Source organism: Oncorhynchus gorbuscha, linkage group LG15 (genome assembly GCF_021184085.1).
Source record: "Oncorhynchus gorbuscha isolate QuinsamMale2020 ecotype Even-year linkage group LG15, OgorEven_v1.0, whole genome shotgun sequence".
Lineage (NCBI taxonomy): Eukaryota > Metazoa > Chordata > Actinopteri > Salmoniformes > Salmonidae > Oncorhynchus > Oncorhynchus gorbuscha.
In genome coordinates, this window is record NC_060187.1 from 36902901 (window position 1) to 36929197 (window position 26297).

The window sequence follows — 26297 nt, forward strand, 5'->3', positions numbered from 1 at the left end:
CTCAGCGGAAGGGAAACCCCAGAGGAGTGTGCCACTCTGGGAGCTTCAGCGAGGAGCACAGATACCAGACAATCGATTCATTAGTCAGACAGTGGAACCCTTAATGAGGCCAACACTGCGCCACAGCCAGGGGTGTCAGGAGTGACAAGCTAGCACCCTGAGCCGGCTTGGACTGGGCCGTGCAGGAGCTCTGTCCCAGAGATATACCCAAAACACTCACACAGCCTCGCACCCAATTAAGTATTAATAGTAGCGCTCCCCGTCTCACTCCCCTAATATCTATTTTATTTTTGTCTCACAAAAGCAGCGCTTAATGAGCAGAGTCAATCTGAGTCTCAGCGGGCCCCTGTGCCACAAACACTGAACAGACGAGAGCAACACTGCGCTGTTCATCTTAATACTTACCAATAGATTCGATTGTTCTCCTGAGACTGCTCACTGCTCATTTAATTTCCCTGTATTATACGACATGCTCCAATGTGTGGCAAATAAGGAAATTCTATTATGTATATTGCAAAACCCTGCTTCGATAGATGTCAAAAAAAATGTTTAAGTCATGCTCAAGCTACGTTTCAGTAGTGGTTGCTTTGTTTTAAGAGGCTATGGTTGCCTACGCCTGTACTCTGGCCTTTGAGCGCAAGAGGGATACACTCCATGACCAAGTGGAAAATATATTTGTATTTTTATTTACTTTATAATTTTTTTAAATTCTGATGTCCTTCTCCTCGGTGATGGTGATAGGCAGTGGACTCCACTACCCTTTCACAACAAGGGCCCTGAAACTGGCCTTCCATTTTGGGGAAGGCTTCTTCTGATTCCTGTTTTTGTTCCTGTTTCAAGCAGAAGTGATAACTGTACTTTAGTATGTTTTCAGTCGGTGTGTAATGCAATTTCAGTGTTAAGTCTGTCAGTATAGAGCAGCAAGTGTTGGGTCGTTTTGTGGCCATGTTTGGGGAAAGGTGGAGACAGTGGGAAGTGTACAGTATAAGATGCCTGCCTCCCCCTTCCTCCCTCTCCGCTCACTGTCAGTAAAACCATATCCGCTGCCTATGCTTTCGCTGTTCCTACAGTGAATTACTTAAGTTTTAAAGCTGTTCTTTTTAAAGAGAAGGAACTTTTAAATGCTCTGTGTTTACCTTCCTGATGCATTTTCAATGTCGTTGTAAAAGAAATGAGAAAAAAAAATTAAAAAGTTGTGTTAATCTTTTAAGTGCCAGTATCCGTTTGAGTGTTTTTTCTTGAATGCAGTTTTGAATGTTGAAGACATGCAGTGCAGTATGAACTAGGAAAACACTATGAACCATACAAAATAGTTTATTAGTCTCATTACATCGCCCACATCAATGGGCTAGTTCATTTTGCATGGCCCGGAGCCTCAGGTGGGTGGAGAGTTCACTTAAGGACCAATGGAACTCTGCACACCCAGGGCACAGGGCCATGCTAAATGAACTCTCCCACTCCACCAGACCATCCCACCCACAGCACTCCCGGAGGTCTTTCACCTGCCCCACAGGTCCTTCCCTTGGCCACGCACTGGCTCCCCATCTTCCCCTTCTAGAGAATGTGGTAACATCCACCTCAATCATCACCAACTCCTCCAGGTAGACGTTGCCCATAGATCATTGTCTAGGCCCAGGGAACTTCATCCCACTCCTAATGAGAGTTCGTTATAAGACATGGCCCTGGAGGGCCTCCATGACATCGCTATTATATGACATCTCTCAACATGTACACTCAGATTTACAGGGGTCACACAGTAGCTTTGAACACATTGCGTTATCATCCATCTGTACACAGGCAGAACTGCCCACTCCTGGACCATGTCCACCTTTGGATATGAGCCCTACTCATGGTTGAGGCTGTTCTGAGCAGGGCTACACGATAGAGAGTACACCGGGTGTGTGTGGGGGGGGGGGTTGAGAGGACACTGAAGTTAGAGGCAAGTCCTACTCGGCTCCATTTCCAGTTTGGGACACAGGGAGACAATGACATTAAAAACCAGCAGACAGACCCATATCAAAACTCCCACTGAGCTTTGTGGCTGCAGAGATCTTACCCACCTTCCCAGACCAATCAGTCCTATGTGGTTGGTCACAGCCCTGCTTCTCTTGAATATGCAATTCAAATTAGATATTCAAAACTAAAAAGGAAATATCATACAAATTAAATCATACAATTTATTTTTCTCCCTGGCTCTAAGCAAATCCGACCTACGTTCTTTTTTTTTGCCTTTGGAGCTTTATTTACAGTTATATATATATATATATATATACACACCGAGTTCAAAGGTCACAATGTAGTAGTGAAAATACCTGTCTATGCACCCTACAAATACAATAGAAAACACTAATGTTGTTGTCGACTTGGAGTAAGTAGCCATTTCCCTGAAATCGCAGAATACCTTGAACACAGACATTTTAGTTTCATATCCTGGGTAGTGGTATGTCCTTTCACCATGTATAATAATACAACCATATTGCTGCTGAATCTAACCCCCCTCCACACAGCCCTTACAAACCCTTATCTCCCTCGGCGCACACACACACGTACGTACGCACGCACACACACACACACACACACAATGGTCCTACTGCTCGTCAAGAATTAAAAAAGGCAACAAAAAAAAAGATTTTCTTTTTGCAAATTTTTTTGTTTACTACAGAGGTTTCATTTTGTTAAAAACAGGAAAAAAGGTAACAAAACGAGAGGAAAAAAACAGGTCTTTGGAAGAATCCCACATTGTGTCGCTAGACTACCAGCTTTTTCTCAGAGCATTTTTTTTTAAAGGTCAAAGTTCCAGAGATCTGACTTCGCCCTCATCTGAATCCTTTACAAACGTAAACAAAACAACAAAGTACAACGTGTGTCTCTGGTCTCCACGACACCCGCCACTCTCTTTACAGTCCTTGGGGCACCAAGGGAGCCTCGCCCCCACTTTATCCAACCAGAGCGCTCATTCCTCAGTAGATAACTTCGTACACAGTGGCCTTCTTGTCACCGGAGCCCGTCACAATGAACTGGTCATCGGGGGAGATGTCACAACTGAGCACCGAAGATGACTCCTTTGACTTGAGAAACAAAACAAAAGGAGACCAGTTACACCCACTGACAGAGATACTGTATTGCACTTACATTACACTTTCAAAACAAAGTGGTTTATATAATCCTGATACAGTAACTACTGAGCTAAATACAAATAGTATAAATAACAACAAATGCACTTGAAATATACTCTTAGCATTTCTCTAGAGAGAGCGCATCAAATCCCAGACCTGGAATATGCTTGATCCATAGGGTGTCCGCCATGCGTTCAGGAGGTTATCTTTGCCTGTGCTCACAAACCATTTACCTGCAGAACCAAAGAGACACACAAAGGGAGATGAAAACTCTGGGCAGAGGAGATGTAGCATGGCAGAGGGATTGCTAGTCGGTCGCATACAGGGAGAAAGAAAGGGACTGGTGCCGTGTGAGTCATTTCAGGATAGTTCTGTCCTTAAGATTACGCAAGAAAACATTTGAATGGAACAATTAGGAGTGTGGCACGTACCACAGTAGGCGAACTTGAGTGAGAGCACACAGCTCTCGTGGAGGTGCAGCTGATACTTGTCTGGTTTGGAGACGTGCAGCACTTCTACATTACTGCTCTCCATGCCCACTGCCAGCCACTCTCCTGTAGGACAGTAGCCCAGAGAGAAGATCTGGAGGGAGGGAATGGAACAAAGAGAGAAAGCTGATTACACATCTGACAAAGATCATCATGTGTGAAGTGATACAGAGAGGAGTGACAGGCCAGTGAAATACAGTACAGGGCCGTATCAACAAAGCGTCTCAGAGAAAGTCCTAGAAATCCTGTTAAAACCTGTTTGAAGACTAAAAACACTCCCAGCTCAGAGTAGGTTTTAGGATGATGTTAAGACACTGCTCAGACAGACTCCAAGAGACAGGAGTGAAATCTAAACGTAAACGTTTCTCAGCTGGTAATCACAACAGTTTGTGGTACCGCAAAGGAAAGACAGTGATGACGCTCAATGACACTTGCAAATGGGGAATAACTAGTCACATCATGGCCAGGTGTGAACTCCACAGCACGTTTCAGACAACCACGTGAATGTGACTGTTGCAATGGTCAAACGTTTGATAGAATTTTCACCGGACACGATCACTTTGCCTACTCTTAATTCTTGCTTAATATATTGGCGTGCGTAACCTTTGTTTAACCAATTCTGAGGGTTGTTAAGTGTAATATTGATATATCAACAAACCCATCGCCCCTATTTAACAGCTATTAAATCGCTGTGGCATAGTTGGCAAAAAGTCACTTGCCGATAATGTTGCATACGTTTGAAAGGTCTATAATTTCATCGAAAAAAAATCTAAGTTAACATAGGCCCTAGATGGCTACAAAAATTAACAGCATGAAATTGCTATCCATAGGGATAGCTTGAAATACCGTGATGTATGTAACGTGATGAAATAAAGACTTAAGTATTTAGGCATATGTGAAATAGGCCTCATGTGAAATCATTGTCAAAAGCGCAAGAGATAAGGCCTACTGTTGCATGCAGGTCTAGATTTATGGATTGATCATATAGATATAAAAAAAAAACATTCTTTCAACAATTCCAAAGCAATTGTAACTGGCGCAGGGACCATTGACTCACTGCCTTTATCTATAAGACGCCTGCTGGTAAGTCTTAACTAGTCATGAGGTCCCCTAAATATTTGTAGAATATTTTATTTAAAAAATGTATTGTCTTTTTTACATTGTATTATTTTACCAATTGGTAGTTACAGTCTTGTCTCATCTCTGCAACTCCCGTACGGACTCGGGGGAGGCGAAAGTCCAGAGCAAAGCGTCCCCCGAAACACAACCCAACCTAGTTGCACTGCTTCTTGACACAATGCACATCCAACCCGGAAGCCAGCCACACCAATGTGTCAGAGGAAACACCGTACACCTGGCGACCTGGTAGGCGTGCAGTGCGCCCGGCCCGCCACAGGAGTCACTAGTGCGCGATGAGACAAGGATATCCCTGCCGGCCAAACCCTCCCTAACCCGGACGACGCTGGGCCAATTGTGCGTCGTTCCATGGACCTCCCGATCGTGGCCGGCTGCGACAGAGCCTGGGCTCGAACCCAGAATATCTGGTGGCACAGCTGGCACTGCCTTCGACCACTGCGCCACCCGGTATTTTTATTATCATTTGTACATAAGTTCCAACGGAAACTTGAGCCAATCACTCTGAATCAGAATCATGTGCGGGGCCACATTGGTAGGTCATGGAGCTGTTGTTGCTGGTTTTGTAGGGGATTAACTGCCTTGCTCAAGGACAGAACGACAGATTTTTCACCTTGTTGATTTGGGGGATTTGAACTGGCAGCCTTTCAGTTACTGGCCTAATGCTCTAACCACTAGGCTTCATGCATACACTTATGTGTAAAAATTAAAGCTATGAATAAAATGGCTCTTTTCTCACAGCAAAAAACGTTATACTCTGAGAAACAATGTGGACATGGGCCCTGATCTAATCGCAGCTAGTCTCACAAGGTCTCCTTTGATGTCAGTACCTGTGAGGTGAAGTCGTGCTGCTGCAGCTGTCGTCCCTCTCTCAGGTCCCAGCAGCGTACTGTGTTGTCCAGCCCCCCCGTCCACAGTTTGGTCCCATCGTTGGAGATGTCAATACAGCTGGCCCCGTCAGTGTGACCCTGGAACTGCCTGGGTAGCATGAAGATCACATCAACACCTAGCCATTCAGATGTAATCCATAGTCTATAGCAGGGGTCTCACAACCTTCTCTAGCATGATAGTTACTTTTTTTTAAAGCTAGCTTTCATAGGCAGATTTTTTTCTCCTCTCCTCTGCAACTTTTCCTTAGATCCTTAGCGTACCAGAAAAAAGGTAGTGCACTGTTTTCTGCCAATATACCAGGTAAAATAATGGTTAAACTGACTGATTTTTGTATTATGCTAATTCAATTTCAGATGGGGTTAATTAACAAACACTAATCTGTGATTATTTCCCCAAATTATGTTTTATATTTTCCCAAATGATCTTTTCTCAGTTTTAATTTTCCTTGTTTTACACTCAAAATTACAATTGTTCATAGAGAAACAATGAAATTGGATTTTCTGAACATGAACACATTTAGATTGTTGCGTTTAATTCCCCTTTAATTGTGCATCTGGCCCTTTAATTGCACATCTAGCGAGTGAGGAATGTGCCGTCTAATGTGCCAGTCTAGCGATGGTTCTGTACGTCCGCTGCTCATTTCATAGCAAAGTCTGCAATTCAAAAATAATGGATACAAATGATATACTTACTCACAATATACTTACTACTTTGCAGTTAACATTTAATTGAGACGGTTTTAGGGAAAGTATTTCTGTCAACAAACAAGACTTATCACATCAACTAGCTACACAGAGTGATAGACAAACGCACGCAACACAAACAGACGAGCAATATTGCTGGAAATGAATGGGCAGATATTGTGTTAGGTTTGGCTTTTTAAGCCAATAGTGATTAACGAGGGGTGGGATAATATCAATGTTGATTAGATAGTAGCTGGGAACTTGCGGTGTCTGATACTTGTGAGATTTGTTAATGACAGTTTGCAGTGGAACATGTGAAAATTGCCTGTGCTTTCGGGATTGTTTGGTGAGCAACTCATAGGTGGGCTGCGAGCTACTGGTAGCACAAACAACTTGTTTGAGACCCCTGGTCTATAGCCTCCAATCCTGAGCTCTCCTCCCTCTGTCTCCTGCCCTACCCTCACAATCTCCTCCTCTTACCTGACCAGTGTCTGGTTGTGCAGGTCCCAGACTACGATATCTCTCCCTATACCCCTCCTAACCACCTCCTCCTCCTCCTCCTCCTCTTACCTTACCAGAGTCTGGTTGTGCAGGTCCCAGACTACGATATCTCTCCCTATACCCCTCCTAACCACCTCCTCCTCTTACCTGACCAGGGTCTGGTTGTGCAGGTCCCAGACTACGATATCTCTACCTATACCCCTCCTAACCACCTCCTCCTCCTCCTCCTCCTCCTCTTACCTGACCAGTGTCTGGTTGTGCAGGTCACAAACCATGATGTTTCCCCCCTATACCCCTCCTAACCACCTCCTCCTCTTACCTGACCAGGGTCTGGTTGTGCAGGTCCCAGACTACAATGTTTCCGTCGCTGCAGCAGGAGAAGCAGACCTTGTTGTCAGGGGAGATGGCCAGAGCATAGCAGGCCGGAGCAGAAGACGTCAACTCTGCCTTGATGCGGGGAGTAGGTGTGGCCAAGTCCCAGATTGACAACGTGCTGGCCTCGCCTCCAACAATGAGGGTCCGCCCATCAGGGAGGAGCTTGCAGGAACGGATGTAGTTATCCCTATTCTGATTGGGTAACATAGAAAATAACTCCAGTAATTAAGGTGTGAAACATGGGACTGTGTGAAATGAGCAACAAAATCCACAGCAGCAAAAATGAGTCCTCTCAGGAGTATAACATCAGTAATGCAGCCTCAGCAGTATCACCAGGGGAAGAAATTACAACCCAGGAACATTGCCCTTCAAGAAAACTATTTTATATGGACACTGGAGAGCATTAAAACAACTGCCCGTCTCGGTAGACTTTTAACTTCTGCCTATGTGACCAGTGTTTGAGTGCGTCCATCCTCTCGCTCTCCCCACCCCCTTCATTGATCTTTGTCAGTGCATCTGTAGCTATCCATCTATGACCACTGTCCGTGTGTGTGTGTGTGTGTGTGTGTGTGTGTGTGTGTGTGTGTGTGTGTGTGTGTGTGTGTGTGTGTGTGTGTGTGTGTGTGTGTGTGTGTGTGTGTGTGTGTGTGTGTGTGTCCATCCACTCACCAGACAGTCTAGCTGGGCCATGGCACTCTTGCTGCCAGGCTGGCTGATGTCCCACACCTTGACACAGCCCTTGCCGCCGGTGTAGACGTGGCGTGTGGAGGTGCTGATGGTGACGGCACACACCACCTCTCCGTGGTTCAGAGTGTGGATCTGACGGGCATGTCGTGGGATGCCCGGGCCCAGCAGAGCATCCGGAGGGAAAGGAACTGGCTGCATCTGTCCATCCGCACTGACGTGGAAAGAGTAAGCACTGGAGAGAAGGAGAAGGGAGAGAATGGACAGAGTAAGCACTGGAGAGAGGGAGAAGGGAGGGAATAGACAGAGTAAGCACTGGAGAGAGGGAGAAGGGAGGGAATAGACAGAGTAAGCACTGGAGAGAGGGAGAAGGGAGAGAATGGACAGAGGGAGAAGGGAGAGAATGGACAGAGGGAGAAGGGAGAGAATGGACAGAGTAAGCAATAGAGAGAGGGAGAAGGGAGAGAATGGACAGAGTAAGCACTGGAGGGAGGGAGAAGGGAGAGAATGGACAGAGGGAGAAGGGAGAGAATGGACAGAGTAAGCACTGGAGAGAGGGAGAAGGGAGAGAATGGACAGAGTAAGCACTGGAGAGAGGGAGAGAATGGTGGACAGAGTAAGCACTGGAGAGAGGGAGAAGGGAGAGAATGGACAGAGTAAGCACTGGAGAGAGGGAGAAGGGAGAGAATGGACAGAGTAAGCACTGGAGGGAGGGAGAAGGGAGAGAATGGACAGAGTAAGCACTGGAGGGAGGGAGAAGGGAGAGAATGGACAGAGTAAGCACTGGAGAGAGGGAGAAGGGAGAGAATGGACAGAGTAAGCACTGGAGAGAGGGAGAAAATGGTGGACAGAGTAAGCACTGGAGAGAGGGAGAAGGGAGAGAATGGACAGAGTAAGCACTGGAGGGAGGGAGAAGGGAGAGAATGGACAGAGTATGCACTGGAGGGAGGGAGAAGGGAGAGAATGGACAGAGTAAGCACTGGAGGGAGGGAGAAGGGAGGAGGAGAAGTATAGTTCTTACTTTACAAGGCTAAAGCTTGAGGTTAACCTCCAACAATAAAACCCTACAATAACAACAGAGGAATTTGAAGACTGTTTTATAACAGTGTAATTGTGTTGTGGTCAGAGAATAAGAGGGCGTGGTGACCGTATAGGAGGTTGTGGTAGCAGAGGCAGAGAGAACAGTACTCACGGCTTTCCTGAAGCAGCAGACTGCAGGCTGGCGGGTAACCCTGGGACCCTCATGTGGGGGTGAGGAGACTCATAACCCACCTGGGGGACAGGGACATAGAACATATGTTAGCTCAGGCATCTGACAGAGCAGTCACAAGTCAAACTCCCAGAAAGCCTTCTCAAAATCACATAGTAGATTTAGAATGTTTTCCCACAGTGAATTATAACATTCCATAAGGAGATATAATTGGTGTATGAAGTCATGCAATTGGATGAACAATAAATATATAAATCAGTATGTGCATATATATATATATATATATATATATATATATACATATATATATATATATATATATATATGAAAGAACTTTCTTTCCCTCCACTTCATCACTCTCTCACCACTGCTGACCGTCCGTATCCAGCTGCTACTGCGGCTACAGAGCCATTCATCTGGGGGGAGACCAGGTGGAGCCCAGCCCCGTAGGCTGCTGCTGCCCCCGCCAGTTCCCCATTCACCCCTGGAGGGGGCAGGCCAAACGCCCCAGGGGGGTACGCCCCCTGCACCGCCAGAGGGTTCCTCAGACCTAGAGCTAATGGGGAGAAGAGAAAGGGGGAGAGAAGACAGAAGATAAGATTGTGAGAGAATCGATAAAGCAGCAAATTATAAAACTGTTCATAACCTTAGAAGGCTAGAATCCAACCAGTAGCTGATGTTTATCAAAATCAGATCAAATTATTTGTCACATGCATCGTGAACAACAGGTGTAGATCAACAGTGAAATGCTTACTACCCAACAACGCAGGGAGAAAAATGTAACAATAGAAAAATAACAACACACGGAATAAACACAATGAATAATAACATAGCTGTTATTATACACAAGATACTGGTACCGAGTCAATGTGCAAGGGGTACGAGGTAATTGAGGTAGATATATATATATTTTTTACCTTTATTTAACTAGGCAAGTGAGTTAAGAACAAATTCTTATTTTCAATCACGGCCTAGGAACAGTGGGTTAACTGCCTGTTCAGGGGCAGATCAACAGATTTGTACCTTGTCAGCTCGGGGATTTGAACTTGCAACCTTCCGGTTACTAGCCCAACGCTCTAACCACTATAAAAATGTAGAAGATTTTACTGAGTTACAGTTCATATAAGGAAATTGAAATAAATAAATTAGGCACTAATCTATGGATTTCACATGACTGGGCAGGGGTGCAGCCATGTGTGGACCTTGGAGGGCATAAGCCCACCCACTTGGGAGACAGGCCCAGCCAATCAGAATGAGTTTTCACCACAAAAGGGCATTATTACAGACATGTTGTGTTTATGTGTGTTTTTTGGGGCCTGCTCTATGTCAGGCTCTGTTGTAGTCACATTGTTTCTGACACCTTTATCAGAATCCCACATTTCTTACCTTTATCACAGTACTAAGAATGTCTTCGTAGGGTTAATTTGAAACCAAAATGTACTTTGAGGGTAGTATACAATATTATCTGTTTAGAAAAATGTCACCGGAGGGCATCAGAGTTGAGGTTTAACAGCTGGCACAGAGGAGTTCCTGTGGCAGCTCTGATCCTCTATGCAGGGTTCCACATCAAGTAGGATCAAACACACACAGCTCAATGCCACAGAAGAGATCACCAGACCACTACTGCACTCTGCTGGCTAGTTTGCCACACTGCAGTGTGGAGCCACTAGACTACATAGAGAGATTCTGGGAGAAGAGTGATGCATTCCAATAGACTGAAGCAGCGTAATAATGAAACAGTTCAGTCACAGTCCTTCACCTCTCTTAATCTCGCCGTTTAAAGGTTCCCGCATAGCTCTCAACCCCACAGGCAGTAGGCAGACGCATCAGTTAACCCACATCAAGGGCAGTTTGGATAGCTCAGCTGTTTGGAGCGTGGTTTACCATTTAGATTTATGCCATGGACCACAGATACTGAATATAGATGGAAACTATAGGCAGCTTCAGATAAAATGCTCTGGTAACTGATCATGGCTGGTATACTGAAGACCCTTTAAAAACCTAGTGAAAACTGCAATGTAAATACGATCCATGATCATGATGGTCTTACCCAGAGGGTCAACACCAGGTTTGCCAGGGAGGGGGCGGAACTGTGGGGGGGCACTGGGGCCGGGGGTGGAGGAGTCCTGGGAACTGTGGGGGGTGCCTGGCTTCATACCTGGGGTACTGGACTTCTCCCTCTGTTAGAGAAAAAAGAGAGAGGGGTGAAGAGAGAAAGAGCGAGAGATGGGGGAGAGAGATCGAAAGAAGCAGTGAGCGAAAACGACTGTGTGAATGAGAATGTCAATGAGAATGTGAGGGGGAGTGAGAGAAGGAGAGAGTGTGATGTGAATGTAAGATGTCCTTCCATCACAGCTATCAGAAAGACCAGGTGCTAATACTGTAGAATTACACAAAGGACATCCAAAATGAAGAATTCCTTTGGAATGCATGTCATATTTAACAGATGGCTGCTGCTCTTTGTATCTAGAATAATACATCTATGCTGAAGAGAGATCATGCCAAAGGAGATAAGTGGGTGTGTAGAAACGCAGTAATTCAGTTAGGCTCAGCAAGGCTAGGGTCACATGGGACCATGAGCGCCCTTGACACTGTATATGAAGCTGAATTGAAAGATCATCACTGAAACTAAATGTGTAGGCTGCGCATGTCTCACCATACATACAATCACTCATTTGACTCGGAGCATAACTGTATGAAGCTGTGTGTGTGTGTGTGTGTGTGTGTGTGTGTGTGTGTGTGTGTGTGTGTGTGTGTGTGTGTGTGTGTGTGTGTGTGTGTGTGTGTGTGTGTGTGTGTGTGTGTGTGTGTGTGTGTGTGTGTGTGTGTGTGTGTGACAACGGCATGTAATGGACTGATCCTGAGCATACCGGCGGCTCCCGGTCCTTGCTGCGGGAGGGCGAGGCTTGGCTGCTGGAGGAGGCCAGGGAGGCGGGGCTGGCCTGGGGAAGGGCGTCTTTCCGGGAGGGGGGCAGTTTGTCCAGGCCGTTTTCTCTGGACGAGTAGGAGTGCACACTGCGGGGGGATGAGGGGTCCTGCGGGGTCACAGAGACGGGGGGGGGGGGCGTTAAGTCCACCAGACGTGGTCCCCCTGAGTGTTTCCCTCATCAATCTGAATCAGTCAATTATCAGAGTCAATCTGGGTCTGAACTGAGGCGCAGAGATGGACCAACTCACCTCATCCACCACCAAATTATCATCACTCTTATCCGCATCGCTGCCCTGCAATCAAAATGTGGGCTTTTAGTTAAAAATGGAACACACACAAATTAACTAATTACTGAACACAAACACCCACAATAGGTAATCAACTCAGCATACTAACATAATCTGTCATGAACTCCTTCTCGTCAGCTTTCCTCTTCTTCCCATTGCTGAGGTAGTCTGCTGAACGGCCCTTATCCCCGTTGGACATAGAGCTCTGAGTAGGGAAGGATAACGAGGTGAGAGGGACTGTTTAATCATGTCAACTTCATAACCAACCTGGCAAAATGTGATTGAAAAAAAAAAATCACACAGCATCAACTGGGGTTCAGTGTCCGTGGGGGGGGGTAGAGAATGGAGATGTAGTATATTGTAGCGTACTTGGGTGTAGGGAACTTTAAGTGTAGTGTACTCACCGGTCCAGCCTCGCGGTCTACGTCCATGATGGACAGCATCGCCCCGCGTCCCCGCAGCCAGCCAAAACAGAGCAAACACAATACAGCATGACTATCACCATTCTCACAAACACACAGCTAAAAACATGCCCCAGCCCATCCCAACCTCACATTGACCAACCACAACTACTCTAAACCCAAACAAAACCAACTCTCCCCATTCAGCCTAACCCAAACCTGGCCAACCTAATCTCCCATCATCCCCATCCCAGCCCATACCTCTGTGGTGCTCTGCGGAGGCTGCAGCCGCAGCAGCCTCCATGTGGGCCCTCTCATGGCCCTCTTTGGCAGCCAGCTGGGCCCCCAGGGCCCCGGACAGGGCCAGTAGGCCAGACCCACCGCCCAGCGCCAGGCCAGGGTGAGGGAGGCCCCCAGGGTGTGGCCCCATTTGCAGGCCCTGCAGGCCCTGCAGGCCCTGGGCCACGTGCTGAGAGAGGTGCTGCGCCTGCAGCTGTTGCTGGAGGGAGGAGAGAGAAGGAGAGAGAAAACAAGACAGGGGTTGAGTTGTGGTCTACTGGGTTAGAGGTGGACTGGACTGGACAGGGGCTGAAGGGAGAGGTATACAGAGAGAGGTGTCACAGAGAAGGGTGTCTCCATTAATGGAGGAGCCCATGCATGGTGCCATCCAAAATGGAGTACGAGTGGAGGAAAGAAGCACCTCCCAAGGAGAGAGAAAGAGCACTGCCACAAAAATCAAACCATGCATGGTTGGAATGATGTGAAGGCAAGAAAATCATAATTGTATTATTTTTAGTTTTTAATTTACATTTTTTTTAAACAACAGATAGCACTGAAATGCGATTGGGGGGGGGGGGGGGGGGGGCATTTTTCTCAGACTAAGAATTAATGTGTGATTTGAAACGTCATTCCTCTGGTTTGGTGAGGCCATGTGTTGTCTCTTGGCACCCAGCGATGTGCAGACACACATATAGTGTCATCTCTCCTTCTCTCACTACGTTTCCTAACAGTCTCATTTCAACCTGTTCCTGTTAGGTCCACACTAAGAGACCAATGTGTGTGTGTGTGTGTGTGTGTGTGTGTGTGTGTGTGTGTGTGTGTGTGTGTGTGTGTGTGTGTGTGTGTGTGTGTGTGTGTGTGTGTGTGTGTGTGTGTGTGTGTGTGTGTGTGTGTGTGTGTGTGTTGGAAGGAGGGTGAACTGGCTATCCACAGAAAAACAAGAGAGGAAAAGAAAGACGTATGAGAGGATGAAGGGACACACTGTATGAGGTAGAGGGGGGAGTCCACGTACCCCTATAGACGCATTTAACTCCCCCATAGTCACCTGCTTGGCGCGCTCCATGGCCTGGACCACCTGTTGTTGGTGCTGTGGGACAAACCAAGGTAACAGTGAACTTGAAAGGAAAGGTCTGAATTTTAACATGCTTTACAAAGTCAATAATAACACTTCAAGACCAGTATTACAGCATGTGGTATAAAGTATGTACATGTTTAGGAGGAATAACAGTCACGCTTTGACGCTTCATAAGAGTTAATGTCACTGTGTAAATGTGTATGTCTGCTGCATAGGGGTATGTCACTGTGTAAATGTGTGTGTCTGCTGCATAGAGGTATGTCACTGTGTAAATGTGTATGTCTGCTGCATAGAGGTATGTCACTGTGTAAATGTGTGTGTCTGCTGCATAGAGGTATGTCACTGTGTAAATGTATGTGTCTGCTGCATAGGGGTATGTCACTGTGTAAATGTATGTGTCTGCTGCATAGGGGTATGTCACTATGTAAATGTGTGTGTCTGCTGCATAGAGGTATGTCAATGTGTAAATGTATGTGTCTGCTGCATAGGGGTATGTCACTATGTAAATGTGTATGTCTGCTGCATAGGGGTATGTCACTGTGTAAATGTATGTGTCTGCTGCATAGGGGTATGTCACTGTGTAAATGTATGTGTCTGCTGCATAGGGGTATGTCATTGTGTAAATGTATGTGTCTGCTGCATAGGGGTATGTCACTGTGTAAATGTATGTGTCTGCTGCATAGGGGTATGTCACTGTGTAAATGTATGTGTCTGCTGCATAGGGGTATGTCACTGTGTAAATGTATGTGTCTGCTGCATAGGGGTATGTCACTGTGTAAATGTATGTGTCTGCTGCATAGGGGTATGTCACTGTGTAAATGTATGTGTCTGCTGCATAGGGGTATGTCACTGTGTAAATGTATGTGTCTGCTGCATAGGGGTATGTCAATGTTTTACTGTGAGTTGTTGGGTACTAGCAGCATGCATGTGCATGCCTCAGGGTGTAGGTGGCTGTCAGAGAGATACTGAATGTGTTACTGATGTGTTAATGTGCATGACCGTGTGTTTTTGTGTGTCTGTGTTTGATTTGTGGTGTGTTTGTGCATGTCTATGATTGATTTGCAGTGTGTGTGTGTGTGTGTGTGTGTGTGTGTGTGTGTGTGTGTGTGTGTGTGTGTGTGTGTGTGTGTGTGTGTGTGTGTGTGTGTGTGTGCATGCGAGCCTGTCTTCAGGTGATCTCACCTCCTGTGACAGGAAAGGGATGAGCTGGGCACAGATCACGTTCAGCCGCTTGGCGATCTCTGTCTGCAACACACAAAAAAATAGAGATTGCGTGTGAGGACACCGTGTGTGTGCTCATCAAAGCAACACACACCCCAGAACCTGAGCAGGTCTGGCTGCGAGGGCCAGTGTTGTAAATAGTTCAGCTCCTCACATTTAGTCTATGCAAATCCAAACACTGCCAAGAAGCCCGGGTAAAATATTCATGGCCAGTATCAAATGTGACCACCCATCCCAATGTGACCACCCATCCCACCCACCTGCTGGGGGTCAATGGTCTTAGCCATGGAAGTCTGCCAGCTCTTCCTCCCTCCATCTCCTTCTCTCACTACCATTAGTGAAGTAATCTGCCATGTGTTGTATCAAAACCATACTGTGTCTCTCTCCTCACCTCACCCCACCCCACCCCACCCCCCCCCACACACACACACACACACAGTAATGATATGCATGCAGAGATCATGATGACAACATCATTATGACCGGGGGCCATTTTCCTGCTGACAACTAGCCTCTGCTGTACAGTCTCCCTCTTCTCTCGGCCGGCCAGGCGACACAGCCCCACACACATCACACCATTCCCTACCAACTGATTTATTGACGCTGTGGTAAACTCCCACCCCCCCTCCTCTTTCACACACTTCCTCCTCTCCCTTCTGCCTCTCACCCCCCTTCAACCCTCATCCTCTTCCCTTATTCTGCAGACAGGCAGTACAGACCCCCCGCCCCTCCTCTGCCACCCCCACCCTTCAGCACTTGCCTCCATAAATCCATCATCACCCTCACCAGCGAAACACAATGATTTCTTGTTAGAGAATGCCAACTACTAAATGACATCTTCAGGAGAGAGGGAGCCAGCGAGATCGGAGCGAAGGGCACGGTGGTGGGTGAGGGAGAGAGCAAAAAAAACAAGACCATGAGCAAGTGAGCGCAAGAGAAAGAGCATAAATAGGGGAGTACAAAATGGGAGAGGGAAATGAAAAGAAGGGGGAGGGGAGAAGGAGGCGGGGAGGCTCTTGTGCCGTTGAGGAAATGAAAGCCAATGAGGCAGGATGCACAAGGAGGAGGACGGGGGAGTGAGAGGGAGAAAGAAAGAGACCGAGAGAAGGAAGGAGGAGGGCAGGGTGATTCGTGTGGCTTGTCAAAAGCAGAGCGATTGAGATGGCAAAACGAAGGGAGAGAGCAGACGCTCTGAAGGCAGTGACCTGATTTAAATGAAATTCAGCATGGACTGTATGTCTGCAGGAGAGAGGGAGGAAGAGGGAGAGGCGGGATGGGGTGTCAAGGAAAGACAGAGGCGCGGGGGGGGTATATAATAGAAAGAAGGTGAGAAATGGAGAGAAAAGGAGAGGGGGTTATATATAGACTAAGGGATATAAGGATAGAGAGACAGAGGAGGAGGAGGTGGTTATAGAGAAAGAGATAAAGGGATAGAGGGAGGGATAGAGGGAGGAGGAGGGTGAAGTCAGCAGTGGTAATAGACAGGATTTATGAGGGGAGAGAAGAGGATGTTCCGGCTGCTTTGGGAAGGAAGGGTACATCTCTCCTCTCGTCTCGTCTGTCTAGAAAAAGGAATTCGGTTTGCAAATCCTATTAATGCAACAGCAGCACAGTGCCATGGGTCCATCATAGGCAGGTTAGCATGTTGTGCTGGAGGTCAGTTCACTAGAATCTCCCAGAAGCATAGCATACATACATTACTCATCTAGTCGCAGGTCGACTAGAGGGAGGTTAGACTCACCTGTTTGTGCATTTCAATATTAAGGCCGTAGGACATCTCGTAATACTGTAAAAGAGAAACGGAAATTGATGGTTGTACATTTGCATATATGCAGATCTACGATTAAAAAAACACCTTTTAATGCTGGATGAGTGGGAGAGTCGATATGCTTGGTTTTATTCATTTATTTAATGACCTCAGCTCTGGGCTATGCCAACCTGGCATGTGAGCACAGAGATGGTGGTGGTGTCAATCACTCGGTTCAGAGCAAGGATGGAAAATCGTTGTCGGGCAGAGCTGAAGTCATTTTAAAAACTGACGTTGTAGTGTGACATTCTGACATGTCATTTTCAGCAGGGTTGGTTAAGGAGTAAAAAGTGAGGGTAGTTGACAGCTAGGTAGAAGACATAAAGAAATGGCAGCGCTGAGAGCTTTTTGATGGAGCAGTGGACTCCGTCCCTCCATATTCTGCAGAAGTGTGTGTGTTCAATAAAAGGGCCCTTCCTGACGGCTGGCTGTTGTGTTATGCCAAGATTCAGAGCTGTTGCTAGGCGACTTGCAGACTCCAAAATTCTGAGCTAAAAAGAAGAGAGAAATGGGTGGGGATGTATGCCAAGCGCTGGGGCTGTGCCAGACTGCCACATAGTTCCTTTTGCCACAGTGGGCACTGGGCAACAAACAGTCAGCTGTGGTTAGGGCGCTCTCTGATCACAGCCTCGTGTGCACACCGCCAGGAATGTAGAGGATTACCCATATCAGAGCTGGAGACAACACACGCACACTTCAAAACATACACACAAATGTGCTGTGTGTGTGTGTGCTTGCATACGGCTGTGGTCCATGTGGTTTCCAGTGGGTGTGATGTGTAATCCCTTGCCAGATGCTGGCATGAGTGGTACAGTGTAGTCAACAGACAGACAGCTGTCTGTGTTACCAGAGAGAGAGTTGTCTTGTCTGTCTGGGAAAGCTACACAATGGATCTCAACTCTTCTCCTGCAGAAATTAACCATCAGCATGGTGTTCGTTAGAACACCCAAGGTTGTGGATGGGGAGTGTGTGCGTGTGTTCTTGCAGGTCTCACCATGACGTAGTGTCTCTGGATCTCAGTCTTCTCTGTGGCCAGTTTCTCACACTCCATCTTCAGGCTGTAGGAAAGATTTAGAAAAGGGCAGATACTCTATCATAATACTGTTCTATTTTTTGGGATTCATACAGTACATCTAAAAAGAAGCCCGACAGAGTCTGAAATATATTACCATTAACACAAACACAGATCCAGATTTAGTAGGCAGTGCAGACACCTGCAGCTAGATTTGTCCCAGCAAAGATAGGATTGGGCTGGTGACAGAACATTATCACTTCAGAGCACACCAGGAATAGATGACTCACGCTTAGCGCTCGACAGAAAGCCAGAACAGACCAGGCAAGCCAGGACCACGGTGTCATAGAAGGGCAGGGTACGCGACGCGCCTCTCCCCCCGCTCTCCCCCTTCCAATCTCCCTCCCTCAGTCTCTCTCTCCCTCCCTCCATTTGTCCCCCTGTCTGACCCTTCCTCCCTCCGTATGTCCCTGCCAAGTCACCCTGTGACCATGCCGCACTAAGGCAACCCAGGAATCCTGAGCCCAGCACGCACACAGCCCTCCTTTAAAAAGAAAAGATTCACCCATTTTGAATGTTATTGTTTTTGTGCATCTCTGCATGATGTTCCACCAATTCCCAGAGTCAATTCATGTTTATCAGAGCTATTGCCATTCAAGCAGGCAGAAATTCACTACACTGGAATTTAATAGGAGATTGTGAAAGCCATTGACCACATTTTTGCAATATTCCTACCTTGAGAAATGTGTAATTTAACTGAGGGTCCATCAACTTTCTCTTATGTGTCTGCCTTTTCAGTCCAGGCTGCATTGCATAGTGCCGTTGCTAATGTCAGACTTGATCTGCAGGTTGAACATGCTGAGATTGTAGACTCCTAAATTGATAGTGCAGTTTGTTTAGGCGATTATACAGCTAACTAGCTACTTCATATGATGATATTGACTTAGGTATTATTGTGTGTAGCTACATTTGCGAGCTAGCAAGCCAGCCCATAGTGCATTGCACCGTGTTTCTTTTTTAGACAACTTGAACTGTAATACATTTCCACATGTTGCTACCAACCTTATTACAATGACAAAATTAACATTTGTTTACAAAACATATTGTTCTCACATGAGTGTTATTTAACACCATACATTATATGAATTAGTGGTTTTGGGTGGATTATTCCTTTAAGGAACTAGCCAGTCAGCCAACAGCTCCCTCTCCTGTGTCCTTTACCCCCCCCTCCCCCCCATTCCGTTCTCCTCTCCACCTATCCCCTGGCTGTATTTCACCCCGGCGGGCACGCTGCTGACTTGTTTGCGTGCGGCAGATTTATGCGGGGGAGAGCAGCGAGGGCCTGGGAAATTAGAATATGATTAATACTGCAACATTACCAGGCTGCAACAGGTAATAACAGCACATCCGCTCCCCTTCAGAAGGCCCGCGCTGCCACCCATAATTGACTCATTTATCACCGCCAGGGAGGGAGGGAGGGAGGGAGGGAGGGGGGCGAAGGTGGTGGGGCTGGGGGGAGGAGATAGAGGGAGTATGGCAGAAAACTCGGGGGGGATTACATTTATTCCCCTGATAGATTTTATTACAGTGGAATTGCCGCTCTGCAGAAGTCCCCTAGAACAGGATTTCTGAGAAGTGACAATTCTATCTGTTCACCTAGACATCTCAGAAGGGTGACTTTCCTCACGTGTGTGGTACACGATATATACAAACACTAGGCTCGGGCGGTATACCGTATAATTTACAAAGTCACGGGATGTTTTTTCCTATACCGTCAATACTATTTATTTGAAGTTATTCTATAAATGTTAATATTTTTGCCACTTTTTAAGTGAATACCTGCAGTCAACTTGTGCAATACATTAGGATATGAAGCAGATCACGTTCTTCATTTCACCGGTTACATTATTTTACATTAGGAAGCTTATGATAGTTCCCCAGAACAGGTGAGCCAGCCAAGTCTGTTAGTAAATAGCACAACAGCAGAAAGCAGAGCAGGTGAGTTCAGCTCCCTCAAAACATGAGACATCTGTGTCATTGTGTTGTGTGACAAAACTGCACATTTTAGAGTGGCCTTATATTTCTGCCCATGAAACATGGGACCAACACTTCACATGTTGCGTTTCTATTTTTGTTCAGTATAGCTTCATTTTCATCAGATGACAACAGAAGCGCAACGCTATTTGGCTGGCAGCCACACAAAAAATGCAAGGTATTTCTTGCAAAAACGATGCATGGCCATCATATTGCTCATGTTTATCATAAAGAATGTAGCCAGCTACATTTCCTAATGTTTTGCTTAGTTAATATTGCATTTAACCAGAGAAAAGTAGGTTACACCGAGAAAAATGCCGGAGAAAAGTGGCTACACATCAGTCAGAGACTGTCTGCTGATAAAATTCCCATTCATGAATTCTCGTCCTAGTGCAGAAGTGCAACTGCAGCATAAAATTAGTCCGATGCTGAGTAGAAATGACAATAAGAAGCATTTTAGATAGATGTGTGTATTTATCCCCCCAAAATCTGCGTGAAACACACAGAATGTTGCATTAACACGACCCCTAAGTTTAACTTGCTAGTTATCTAAGTAAGTGGTTGAATTAAAATCAGGACACTGGGCATCAGATAGTGTTAGCGTTCTGCCGTGTTTGAGAAGTCAAAAACCTTTGGATGAGTTATCTGTACAGCTGTCACTGAGCTGGCAGGGAGAGACTGGGCGAGCGAGCGACAGGGGGAGAACGAGCGGGAGCACGGGCGAGCGAGCAAGAGCGCGCAAGATAGGAAGAGAGAGAGAGAGAGATGGGAGCCTGCTATTCAGCAGAGTCCTCTGCTCTCTTCCTCTCCGTGACAGCAGATAAGATGATCGTCGGAATGCGCTACAAATCTGCAGCCTGCCACCACTCAGACAGGTCTGTCAGCAGAGCACCATTACCCCACGCACACACGATTACACAGAGGCATGCATGTTCACTGCACACACACTCCCTCCCTCCCTCACAAGCACACACACTGGTGTATTGCAGAATATATTGTATGGCTGGCTCCACAGGGTGTCAGAGCTATAGTAGCAGGTGACTAATGACGATGCTACATCTGCGCTACCTCTCCTTCTCGCAACCCACTCCACACACTCCTTCCTGCATGGTGTTAATTACGCCATGCAATGGCACATGTGGCAAAACGTCTTGCAATGGAGAATGAAAATGGGCGTTTCTTATTGGACGAGTCCAGGTAGTCTTTCCCCATTGCAGTCCACTTCTGAAAGTGGAAAGTTGTTTACTATAGTAGAATGCACATGGTGCAGTTTCGAAATTGGTTAGTGCATCATCAGTTCCTCTCCTCGTGTCAGTCATTGCATACATTAGAGAGCTATTTATTACTCAGAAACGTCCTAATCAACTAGCCCGTGTCAGTCAACGTTTTTTTAGCTAGGTTTTTCTAGCGCATTGATTTTGTTGTAACGTTTGAGTCACTAAAATATCACATGAACACACAAGACAACCGCAAAATGTGTAGAATTGCAGGATTTAAAGGGGGGGGGGGGTTTCCCTGAGTGAAAACGTTTCAGGAAAACGTTCCCCTGTTCTAGAGCGTCACGTAATGACAGAAGAGAAGCTGGATGTAGGCCTATCTAATTATATACACGTTGACTAACAAATAGCCTACCAAATGTCGGAAATTATAAACAGAAAAATATCTAAAATGATGCTCCAACTTTTTATTTTCGCACGCCCTGTCAAAGTTGTTACGCGATCTCTGCGCTCACACACAAATGACACACCTGCGAACTACTAGACTTTCATCATCTCCCAACGGTGTGTGCGAACACGCACTAAAAAAGAGCTTATTCAGATTGACGAAAGTTGGAAGAAGGGCATAGGGACAAAATGTAATTGACATAATATATACATAAACTTTTCAATTTACATTTGCAATAGAATGTCAATGCCGAGAGAGGGTTCAGGTGACTATCTAGGCTTCACAGTTCTGATGTACCGTAAATAGCACAGCCATAAGTATGCAAACTACTCTAACTAGCTAGCTTATGTGAGCAATTTTTCATGCATCTACCATATTACTCTTGATTAATGCAACAAAACAATATTACACTCTTGAATAATGCAACAATTCACAAGCATGTACAGATATTTAAATGGTTTGTTTTCTTGCACTCTTGTCCATGCACTCATTCATTTAGCTGCAAGACAGTAACACAGCCAAAGTGGCACAGCTGCTAGCTAAGTAACGTTGGCTAACGACATTTGCTTCATCAATTAGCTAACTTTAGCGTTGTAAAAATGAATATTTACCACTCTCATTAATATAAAGAGTACAGGAACGTTATCATTCATATTATACAGCGCTAGGTAGCAAACTAAACAAAATATCTGCATCCTCCTCACATACTAACTTAGCTAAATTCTGTTTACACTGCCCTGCTTGGAGGGGGGCAATTGTCAGGCGTGTGGTGCATGACCTCTGCAGGTAGCGGTCGAGACGGAAGTTCTCAAGTTTACATTACAATAAAAGGTCTACCCAAGGGTGTTTTCCTCAGAATCTATGGGAAATCTCTTGTAGTGAGAAGAGGCCCAAAGCTGCAATTTAGACACACAATAGCATAGTAACCCCAAACAGACCCCTCCCTCCCTGTTCTCTGTACTAACCAGCATGTGTGAGTTTACAGTAAAGATTGTGTGTGTGTACTCCACACACACACACATGGCTAGTTTACTGTAAAGACTCAGTCCTGTTCTGACTACATACCCACACCTGCATTAAAGCTAATTTAAGCACCAACCAGTAACCACCCCACCAAACACATGCTCAGTCACTAGGGTTGCAAAATTCCAGGAATTTTCAATAAAATCACTGGTTTCCCAGAAATCCTGGTTGTAGGAGTCCGGATTTCCTGTTTATTCCCTTCCAATTGTATGAGTTTTAGGGAAAACCAGGGAATTTCTTAAAAGCACAGAATGTTAACTGCTAAACTGCTTGCTGTGATGATACACATGGATTGGATGTTTACTAACACGTTAGTTCTAGTTTGTTGACTACCGGTATAATGTTAATATGGTGACAACGATGTAGGCGGTGTAACGGTCAGCAGTAAATGGTATGAAGGTTTGGCTTTTGACATGATTTTGCGCCTGGTCACAGACAACTGTGTCGTGAACTTAAGTCCACAAGCGAAGGGAAAAGGTGAGATGAGGAGCGCGCATAGATGCGAAAAGGAAGTATACAACGAGCAAAGTAATGATGCTGTATGTGGCTGCTATGAAAGTGTACTGTGTGTGCGGGTGATCAGGGGTGTATTCATTCCGCCGATTGCTGCTAAACGTTTCTTAAACTGAAGCAAACTGAACGAAACAGGGGGGGACCTACCGGAATATGTCCAATAGAAACTATTTTTAGTTGCAAAACAACTGTTTGGACAAAGTCACCCCAGGGCCCAGTTTACCAATGTTACGTTCATCATTAGGATCCTATGGTTCTAAGATGACCTTAGCCTTAAGATGCTGTGGGAAAATCAGATCAGCTCGATGCAGGCAAGAGTGTGCAAGGTTGCAGGCCCAGACGGCATCCCCAGCCACGCCCTCAGAGCATGCGCAGACCAGCTGGCCGGTGTGTTTACGGACATATTCAATCAATCCCTATACCAGTCTGCTGTTCCCACATGCTTCAAGAGGGCCACCATTGTTCCTATTCCCAAGAAAGCTAAGGTAACTGAGCTAAACGACTACCGCCCCGTAGCACTCACTTCCGTCATCATGAAGTGCTTTGAGAGACTAGTCAAGGACCATATCACCTCCACCCTACCTGACACCCTAGACCCACTCCAATTTGCTTACCGCCCAAATAGGTCCACAGACGATGCAATCTCAACCACACTGCACACTGCCCTAACCCACCTGGACAAAAGGAATACCTATGTGAGAATGCTGTTCATCGACTACAGCTCGGCATTCAACACCATAGTACCCTCCAAGCTCGAGACCCTGGGTCTCGACCCCGCCCTGTGCAACTGGGTACTGGACTTCCTGACGGGCCGCCCCCAGGTGGTGAGGGTAGGCAACAACATCTCCTCCCCGCTGATCCTCAACACGGGGGCCCCACAAGGGTGCGTTCTGAGCCCTCTACTCCCTGTTCACCCACGACTGCGTGGCCACGCACGCCTCCAACTCAATCATCAAGTTTGCGGACGACACAACAGTGGTAGGCTTGATTACCAACAACGACGAGACTGCCTACAGGGAGGAGGTGAGGGCCCTCGGAGTGTGGTGTCAGGAAAATAACCTCACACTCAACGTCAACAAAACTAAGGAGATGATTGTGGACTTCAGGAAACAGCAGAGGGAACACCCCCCTATCCACATCGATGGAACAGTAGTGGAGAAGGTAGCAAGTTTTAAGTTCCTCGGCATACACATCACAGACAAACTGAATTGGTCCACTCACACTGACAGCGTCGTGAAGAAGGCGCAGCAGCGCCTCTTCAACCTCAGGAGGCTGAAGAAATTCGGCTTGTCACCAAAAGCACTCACAAACTTCCACAGATGCACAATCGAGAGCATCCTGGCGGGCTGTATCACCGCCTGGTACGGCAACTGCTCCGCCCTCAACCGTAAGGCTCTCCAGAGGGTAGTGAGGACTGCACAACGCATCACCAGGGGCAAACTACCTGCCCTCCAGGACACCTACACCACCCGATGTTACAGGAAGGCCATAAAGATCATCAAGGACATCAACCACCCGAACCACTGCCTGTTCACCCCGCTATCATCCAGAAGGCGAGGTCAGTACAGGTGCATCAAAGCTGGGACCGAGAGACTGAAAAACAGCTTCTATCTCAAGGCCATCAGACTGTTAAACAGCCACCACTAACATTGAGTGGCTGCTGCCAACACACCGTCATTGACACTGACCCAACTCCAGCCACTTTAATAATGGGAATTGATGGGAAATGATGTAAATATATCACTAGCCACTTTAAACAATGCTACCTTATATAATGTTACTTACCCTACATTATTCATCTCATATGCATATGTATATACTGTACTCTACATCATCGACTGCATCCTTATGTAATACATGTATCACTAGCCACTTTAACTATGCCACTTTGTTTACTTTGTCTACACACTCATCTCATATGTATATACTGTACTCGATACCATCTACTGTATGCTGCTCTGTACCATCACTCATTCATATATCCTTATGTACATATTCCTTATCCCCTTACACTGTGTATAAGACAGTAGTTTTGGAATTGTTAGATTACTTGTTGGTTATCACTGCATTGTCGGAACTAGAAGCACAAGCATTTCGCTACACTCGCATTAACATCTGCAAACCATGTGTATGTGACAAATAACATTTGATTTGAAGGTGGTATTGAATGCATCACTGTCTGTCACCTCACATACTCCAATTTGTCTCTCGATCTGTGCGCCTACATTACAAATGTTAATTTGTGGGCTAGGTTGTAGCAACTTCATGATGGGTAAATGGCAAATTCTCGTATCATTTAGTAGTCTAAACCTATCGATGTTACATTGAACTGGGTGAATGGAATATGAACGACAGTCATCCAATATGTTGTGATAGGAAAAAAATGGTCCTCCCTAATCTTAAACCCAATGTTCCATCTGCTCAACACAGTCGGTTACACAAACACACTGCTGTTTTGAGCGCAGTCCTGGTATCAAACAGTGCAATACTTGCAGAGCAGTAGAGAGGAGCGTGTGCTCTTGAGTGTTCCCTGAGTGGCAGCATGTTAACATTCTGAAAGCCTCTCCTTCACTCTAGACCTCAATACAAAACAACAACACACTTACTAGGCTACATGTGGGCCAACACTGCTGTTCATATGGGAACTGTTTCTGTGTCACACACTCCCCAGTCACGACGACCAGTGTGTGTGTGTGTGTGTGTGTGTGTGTGTGTGTGTGTGTGTGTGTGTGTGTGTGTGTGTGTGTGTGTGTGTGTGTGTATAGAGAGACAAGAGCTTCATATTTCAGCAGCTTCTCACTGTCTCCCTTCAGTCTGCTGATTAGAGGTTGTTTAAAGAGCAGTTGCAGAACACACACAGTGCACACACCCACCCACCCACACAACTAACTTGGCAGGCACAAACAAGTATACTTCATGCAGTAATGTGACAGCTGTACAATAGGTGACCCACCCATCTAGCTGTTTAA

General features: G+C 46.2%; 1 protein-coding gene across 3 annotated transcripts in view; it reads right to left on the reverse strand.

The window, feature by feature from the left end:
• Nucleotides 1–2652: 2652 nt before the first annotated feature.
• Nucleotides 2653–26297, reverse strand: part of tle2a (TLE family member 2, transcriptional corepressor a) — a 44170-nt gene continuing 20525 nt past the window's right edge. The window contains exons 3-20 of one of the 3 annotated variants that reach the window (XM_046301030.1): nucleotides 18076–18139; nucleotides 17016–17060; nucleotides 15236–15298; nucleotides 13991–14065; nucleotides 12961–13198; nucleotides 12703–12719; nucleotides 12408–12503; nucleotides 12260–12304; nucleotides 11953–12117; nucleotides 11133–11262; nucleotides 9448–9638; nucleotides 9065–9144; nucleotides 7858–8107; nucleotides 7133–7380; nucleotides 5569–5716; nucleotides 3548–3698; nucleotides 3273–3349; nucleotides 2653–3068 (exon numbers count right to left, since the gene is read on the reverse strand). In XM_046301030.1, the coding sequence (XP_046156986.1) occupies nucleotides 2961–3068; nucleotides 3273–3349; nucleotides 3548–3698; nucleotides 5569–5716; nucleotides 7133–7380; nucleotides 7858–8107; nucleotides 9065–9144; nucleotides 9448–9638; nucleotides 11133–11262; nucleotides 11953–12117; nucleotides 12260–12304; nucleotides 12408–12503; nucleotides 12703–12719; nucleotides 12961–13198; nucleotides 13991–14065; nucleotides 15236–15298; nucleotides 17016–17060; nucleotides 18076–18139 (2191 nt within the window). In that variant the 3' untranslated portion in view covers nucleotides 2653–2960. Of the gene's footprint in view, nucleotides 3069–3272; nucleotides 3350–3547; nucleotides 3699–5568; nucleotides 5717–7132; nucleotides 7381–7857; nucleotides 8108–9064; nucleotides 9145–9447; nucleotides 9639–11132; nucleotides 11263–11952; nucleotides 12118–12259; nucleotides 12305–12407; nucleotides 12504–12702; nucleotides 12765–12960; nucleotides 13199–13990; nucleotides 14066–15235; nucleotides 15299–17015; nucleotides 17061–18075; nucleotides 18140–26297 lie in introns of all 3 variants that reach the window. The other 2 variants (XM_046301028.1, XM_046301029.1) reach the window with 2 other exon arrangements.